At 38.0% G+C, this 7,898-nt stretch overlaps 1 protein-coding gene across 1 annotated transcript; it reads right to left on the bottom strand.

Moving 5' to 3' along the window:
* Positions 1–1,311: 1,311 nt before the first annotated feature.
* Positions 1,312–2,265, bottom strand: LOC142441275 (olfactory receptor 2C3-like). The gene has a single exon (XM_075543314.1). The coding sequence runs from the start codon at positions 2,263–2,265 to the stop codon at positions 1,312–1,314; it is 954 nt and encodes a 317-aa protein (XP_075399429.1).
* Positions 2,266–7,898: the final 5,633 nt, after the last annotated feature.

The following is a 7,898-nucleotide window of genomic DNA, read 5'->3' as shown; positions in this document are numbered from 1 at the left end:
TGAGATTTTGATTTAGCTTGCTCTTTTACTTGTTATTCAAGTTGGATAATCAGGTTCTTTGTCTGAGCTCTTTGTACTTTTCATTATATGGGTCACCAATTTCCCTTAACAATACTTTTGCTGCACTCCACACATTGTGGCATGCTATGCTTTAACTTTCACCAGCTCTATGAATTTTATGATTTCTTTTTTTACGTCTCCCTTGACCCATTAGTTGTTTCATATTATGTTGTTTAACTATCATACATTTATGTATTTTTAGTTCAACTTCTGTTATTAATTATTAGTTTTTTTCAATTGTTCTTGGAAAAGATTCTATGTATGATTTTGCTCATTTAAAATTATTAAAACTTCTTTTAGATTATCTTAGATAATCTACCCATGTACATTAAGGAAGAATATCTATTGTTCTCTTGGTTGGAGTAACTATATGATATTTATACATACATTAAAAAGTGTGTGTAAAAATAAAATGAAAAGGTAATGGATGTTTTCCACAAATATATTGAAGCCCCTCGTGCTTTCTCCCCGCCTTTCTAGTTTTTTTAATTTAAGGTTATACAATATTTTCCTCTTTGAGATTGAAATATTTAATTTCCTATAATGTCTTTTAAGCTCCATAGATATTTTACATTTATCAAGATTTCATCTCTCTCCAAATGATTGAGTAGTATTCCATTCAAATATGTGTGCTTGTATATCACTCCTGAAAGAGAATGCTGCAGGCTAGAATTATCAGATGTCAGGGTTTATTTTTTCAGCTTCAGAGATATTGTTTCACTGCATTACGATCTTCTGAGGATTAATTGATACATAACCTTATTCTCTCCTGCTACTCTGAAAACTCTAGTTTTTAAGAGTTTGGTTTTAATGTGTCTCAGTTAGGTCTTTTAGGTTTATTCCACATAGGATTATATTTCTTAGATTTTGACTGCCTGTGCTCTTTGAAGATTCTGAAAGTTTTCTGACACTGTTTTTTAAATCATTCTTTCAATTCCTTTCTATCTATCAGAGTTGTGTGTGGGTTAGAACAGTTAACCTTTTTCTATGCAGCCTGATGTGTATCCCATTACAGAACTAGACTTCCTTGAATATCCTAATAGAAGATACTATTAGAAGCAATTATGAAATATAAATATTAAAATTTTCTCATCTTGCTGCATGAGCATATTTTGTGCTTTGTGGTGCCTATATTGAAGTAAAGCTTTGCTTAAAAGAGAATTGACATCCCAGATAGCCCACCATCAAAAATCAATTGTAGAATATTTCAACTGATTCGTCTACTTTAAACAAGAGCCTCTAAATAAACTCTCATTTTCCTGAAAAGCCACAGCAGTTTCCTAACAATATGTGCCTGAGGGCTCTCTTCACATCCTTGTTCCTCAGTGTGTAAATCAGAGGATTCAGCATCGGGGTGACTACAGTGTAGAAGAGGGCTATGAACTTGCCTTTCTCATGAGAGTTGCTCTTGGCTGGCTGGAGGTACATGAAGATGATGCTCCCATAAAATAGGGATACCACTGCCACATGGGAAGAGCAAGTGTTGAATGCCTTCCTTCGCACTTCTACCGACTTAATCTTGAACACAGCACGAGCAATGTGACCATAAGAGACCAAGATGAGACTTAGAGGCAAGACAACCACAACAAAACTGGCCAGGTACATTTCTAGCTCATTGAGGCTGGTGTCCACACAAGCTAGTTGTAAAATGAGGGGCATCTCACACAGGAAGTGGTCAATGCGATTTTTCCCACACAATGGCAGCAGCATTGTGAATGTGGAGCCCACTATGCTGGTGATCAGACCCCCAAACCATGAGGTAAAGGCCAGGCCCACACAAACCTGTGGTTGCATGATTGCAGTGTAGTGGAGAGGCCTGCAGATGGCAGCATAGCGATCATAGGCCATGACTGCCAGGAGAAGACACTCTGTTGCTCCCAGCCAATGAGAGACGTAGAACTGGGCCACACAACCTCCATAGCTTATGGTTTTCTGTGGTCCCCACAGGTTGACCAGAAGTTGTGGGACAATACTTGTGATAAAGCTAAGGTCCAGGAAGGAGAGGTTAGTGAGGAAGAAGTACATGGGAGTGTGGAGTCGCACATCCATGCAAGATACCAGAATGATGATGCTATTGCCCACAATAGAAACCACATAAAAAATAGAGACCAGGATGAAAAGAATAGGTTCAAGGGAGGGTCGTGCAGAAAAGCCTAGAAGTACAAAGACTGCGGGAGAACTTGCATTGGTCATTCCCATCATCATGCCAGCTGAGGGTGGGCAATATTAGAACCTGTGGGTGGATGGCAGAGAACACAGCGAGTATGAGAAATGCGGTCCTTGCATGCTAAAGCTAACAATAATATCATTGCCACTGAGTTGATTCCAACTGAAGAGACTAGAATTGTGTCTGTGGGTTTCTTACCATGCAAATGGTTATGGGAGTAGAACGACTCATCTTTCTTGTATCGAGTGGCAGGGGGTTTTGTACTGCTGACCTTACAGCTGACAGCCTACTGCTAAACCACTATGCCACCAGTGCTCCCCAATTATATGCTAAAAACACAAAAATAATCATTTCTCAATTGCTGTTGAGATTACCTCTTTTGTAAGATCCATTTGGAATGTAAACAAAAAGACTTGAACGTACTCTCCGACATTTAAAAAAATTAAAATCTTTCCATTTCCCACATCCGAAGCCAACCTCAAGGATTACTAATAAGAATTCTGTTCGGCAGATGGTGATGCTTTGCATTTTGAATCACTGAACCGCCATTAACATCATGTCTTTCCCAAACTGTCACTCAAACCTGACTTTCCATCACGTCTAATGGTTATCAGTATCTATTTTCTGTGTAGTTAAAGATAGCTGGCATATCTTTACTTGGGCTCACGTACTGATACTCATTTAGTCTTGCAATCCATCAATAAAGTTATCAAGCAAGAATTACTGGAATTACCAAAAGCATGCTGAGATCATCAGAACATCCTTGCTCTGATCAGGTAGGAATAAAAGATAAGACCCAGACCCTAAAAGAAAATGGACATCTGCAATCAACCCATGAGAGCCTTTAAAGCATTTTTAACAATGAGTAAATTAGCAAACAAAAGTTATTTATTTTTCTCTGATTTTTAAGAAAGAAAAATAAGACCATTGTGAATACAGTTCCTCCAGATTTGACAATGCTCATTTGAGTCATGAAGTTAATTAGTAACCCTTAACAAAATCCCTTGGAGGACTGCTTACTCAAACCTATACATGAAAGAAAATCAAATGAAACAAACCTTAACACACAAGTGCTTTCACCTCATGTTAGAATGTATAGAGTATTTCCATTTTGCTAAAATTGACACAAGGCTAAGAAATCTTCAGTTTCCAAAATTCACATATGGAATTATTATACTATCATGGAATTAAAGAAACCAGGATTCAGAGACAATCATTTGATTTTCATACAATTGATCAGAGCTGTACTGATCTACTAACAGGAAGCATCAAGGTTATATATTGCAGTCCCCTTAAATTAGGAAGACATCCACACAGTGTGAGACATGAGCAGTTTGTTAATGTGAATATGTAGAGAAAAATTATTTGTGATAGTCATGTTATGCTGAGTTGTAAAGGAGAAAAATAATGGTTCTATATACAGAGTAATTGTGGATAAATTGATGAGGACATAGAAGAAATAAAAAGCTAACCTGAGAACTATATCATGACTTGTGGGTGTCAGAGTACCCTCAGCAGGACAAAAACTTTGGTGACTCCTATCTGGTGACATGCAGAAAATGCTTAAGTTTCTCCAATACACGGGAGTTCTACGGACACAAATAAATAGTTGAGTAGGATTTTGGATGATGTGCTTTGCCTCTATTCCCAGAAAAATTTCACATCTTACCCAAAGCCACAGATCTGCTCAGTACAAAAACTAGAAATACAGGAAACATCTCAAGATCTTTGTACAAACATTCCTAGCAAAGGACCTGGCTCACTTACCTATAGAAAATTTGTCAAAAGTGCCACAATAAAAACTCACCATTTAAAACGGAACTCCCACACAAGTACTGAGCTGGTAACTACGAAGAGAAATGGCACAGTAAGAATCATTTTGTTGAGTTAAGGATACGCCAGAAAATGTAGGCTTAGTTGTGGGTGGGCAGCTGTTCTGTCAATTTGACACATAGTGATCCCGTGTGAAAGAGTAGAACAGGCTCATAGGGTTTTCACAAACAAACAAACAAACAAACAACAATCCCACCAAACTCACTGTCATCAAGCTCATTACAACTCACAGTGACTCTATAGGCTGTGATATATACAGAAGCAGATTACTAAATCTTTTCTTTCCTAGATGGACTGGTGGGTTCAACTTGCTGACCTTTCAGGTAATGGCCCAGTGCTGACCCACTGTGGCAGTAAGGACCTTTCTTTGACGTTGTTGGCAAAATGATAAAATATTAAAAATTCATAAAAATAGCAACCCCAAATCTTTGAATGAATCAGAAGTAATCAATCTTAACTGGAATAACCAGAAACTGTGTAACCAAAACCATGAAAAACAACTAAACAAATCAAGAATACGACTTACTGATAGTGAGCAAGTAGAGCCATTTTCCTTTTGCAGGATTGGGGGAAAGTTAAGTATTGTGCAGAGTTTATTCTTCAAGTATTGGTGACATTAATGAATCCAGCACCAACACCAAACTTCTACGCCTGCAGCTCTCCATTCTATCCTGACTCACAGCAACAGTAGAGGATAGAGTAGTACTACCTGCCTTATAGGGTTTCCAAGGTGATTCATCTTTATGCAAACAAATTGCCACATCTGCTAAGCAGCTGGTGGATTGAAACCCTGACCTTTTGGTCAGCAGCCAGGTGCTTTATGGTAACACCACCTGTCTTCTGTGAATTCAGTGCACAAGGTATTTAAAATTAAGATTTCACCCAAAGTATTTTGAAGCCCTGAAAATATTGGAAACTTTTCAGATAGTGTTAGTGGAAGTGCTATATTTTGTTCCATGGCATGTGTAGAAGACACATCATGTCTATAAAATTTTTGAGTCTTTAAAATAGAATGTGGTTGAATTAGGATAAAATAACTTAAGTTTTTCTCAGACAACTGGTGTTATAAAGAGTGAAGATAGCTCACAGTACATAGGAAATTAGGAAATTTGTGCTGACCCCAAAGAACCGAATGAGGCATCAAGCCCAGGTAAATCGTAGATGTTTGTTTTATTCCCTGGAGCGCTCACAGGGAGTCAGAGCTGATGCTGCACATCAGGGGAGTGAACTGAAAGGTAAGGAAGCTTTGGGGATCTTTTCCCTAATGAATAATTATACACAAGTTTTGAACTAAATGAAAAAAATTAGATAATATGCACACCAAGTTGCATAAAAGGAAAATAAACTTTTAAAAATCACATATTGCTTTATGCTTCTATATTAAAAAACAGAGTCCAAAGAATATAAAAGTAAGATTCTTCTATGCAAAATCTCTTATGCAGTAGGGAAGAGACTCTTAAACAGTTTATCATCATACTAATTTTGGTACATGTATCTATGGATTTTTTACATAGAATTATTTCATATGTGACAATGATGAAGTAGTTTATTTCTTAATAGTAGTAGGGTTTTTTGTTGTTTTTTAATGTTGTGGTAATATATATAGAACATAGTATTTACCAAGTTTATCGTACAACAGAATGTGTAAAGCAGTGACAGTAAAAACATTTGTATTACTGAGCAAAGCGTCACTACTTTCTAAGTAGTTACTCCTCATTCCTCCCATCTCTCAGACCCTTGATATCACTAATCTGCTTTCTTTGTCTATGTACTTACCATTTCTGACTACTTCATATAGCTCGAATCATACCCAAATAAATACCTTAAAATATTACATTAGAAGTAAAAGTAAGGGAAGGGCATATAACTTTCAGCTTTACAAAGCAAAGTGCAGATGCCTAGTTATTTATCAAATAGATCTTTTCTGGTGTCAAAGAGATATTAACCATTATTTTCTATCCAGGTTTTTCAAGTACAAATTAAGCAATGAATTACTCTTTCCACCTTCATGAAAGAAATATACATATACCATCCTAAGTATTCCAACTAAGGCAAGATTCTTGATGAGATGTTTATTTTTTAATGATTAGAAAACAGATTGGGTGAACTGAAAACAGGTTAGTATTTTTGCGGGTTACAAAGGAGTCATTTAATTATAATGAAGTGATTTCTGGTTGTGCCTTGTGTCTATTGCCAACTAAATACTTATAGAATTATTCACTATTGTTGGATCAAGAATAAAAGGTTTTAAAAAGTAACTTGATTATTCATAAACATTTACAGGTAGAATACTAATTAGTTCCAGCAAGATGGTGATCAGGTAGGCAACGTGCATTGGGAGCGCTGTGGAGATCAGGGAAATGGGTGAACGGGAGGCTGAGCAGTAGATTCATGTATGTAATTTCACCTCTCATGGTAACCAGAACATTTCTGTGCCTCAGGAGGTGGCCTTCCACCACCCTGAATCTAGTCTCCCACAGGGGTCCAGGGACTCCATTCCATGGTCTCAAGGATACCCCATCCCATTGCTACCTCCACTACTGTGGTTCCCATCACAGCTTCCACCTTCAATCACTCTTCACCCCCAATATGGCCCAATCGAAGTACCCAGTGCCGGCCGGCTGCCCTACTGGGGCTCCTGAAGCTGCAGCTGGATCCCCACTCTGTGAGCAGCCCCCCTCACACGACCTGGGGGCAAGGGAAGTTGCCAGGCTCAATATTTTCCCAGTGTCCACTCATGATCCTAGGGACTGCAGCCATACCCTGTGAGCGGTTAGTCCAGGAAACTAGCCTTGGAGACCGATACCCCCTTCCCGCACAGCAGCCATTCATGCCACCATACTTGCTACCCTTTTTGTGCTCACCTGTGCCCCCAGGGCCATGGTTAATCCCTGATTGCAGTCCACCCATGACAAGTGCAGTCATGACTAGACCTGATAGATATTTATAGGGCTCTATATCCAAACGAAATAAATTCACATTCTTTTCAAGTGTACATTGTTGAAAATAGACCACATGCTCAGACAAAAGCTAAGCCTGAGTAAATTCAAACATATAGAGGTCATTCAGATATCCCTCTGAACCACCACACCATAATGCTGGAGATCAACAAAAGGGCAATCAATAAAACAAGGGCAAACAATTGGAGGATGACTAATAATTTTCTCATAAATGAAAGGGTATTAGTCTAGATTAGAGAGGATATTAGGAAGTTTCTAGAAACTAATGAGAATGAGAATATGATGTTCCAAAACCTATGGGATACAACAAAAGTAGTTATCCAAAAAAGCTTGATAGTGGTTAATTCTTATTTGAAAAAGGAAGAGAGACATGATTGATATAGTGTCACAAAACCTCGGACAACTAGAAGAGAGTCAACAGATCAATCCCTATAATAGCAAAAGAAATAAGAAAAAATCAGGGAAGAGTTAAGCATTTGGGAAGACAGGGGAACAATGCAAAAAAATCAATGCAGTTTCCATGATGCATACTTTTCTGACATGATAATGCCTGGCTATCAAAAGATATAGTATCTGGAGTCTTCAAGGCTTACAGTAAAACAAGTAGCCATCTAGCTAAGAAGCAACAAAGCCCACATGGAAGAATCACACCAGCCTGTGTGACCATGAGGTGTGGAAGGTACCAGGTATCAGGCATAAAAGAATATATCAGTGTGTTCCCAACTTTCTGATATGATCATTGAAGACAAATATGTGCATAAGCAAATGTGTTGAAGAAAGCTGATGGTGCCCTGATATCAAAATATACAGTGTCTGGGGTCTTAAAGGCTTGAAGATGAACAATTGGCCATCTACCTCAGAAGCAACAAAGCCCACAT

Source organism: Tenrec ecaudatus, chromosome 2, assembly GCF_050624435.1.
Source record: "Tenrec ecaudatus isolate mTenEca1 chromosome 2, mTenEca1.hap1, whole genome shotgun sequence".
NCBI lineage: Eukaryota > Metazoa > Chordata > Mammalia > Afrosoricida > Tenrecidae > Tenrec > Tenrec ecaudatus.
This window is presented reverse-complemented; position numbering and strand designations above follow the sequence as displayed.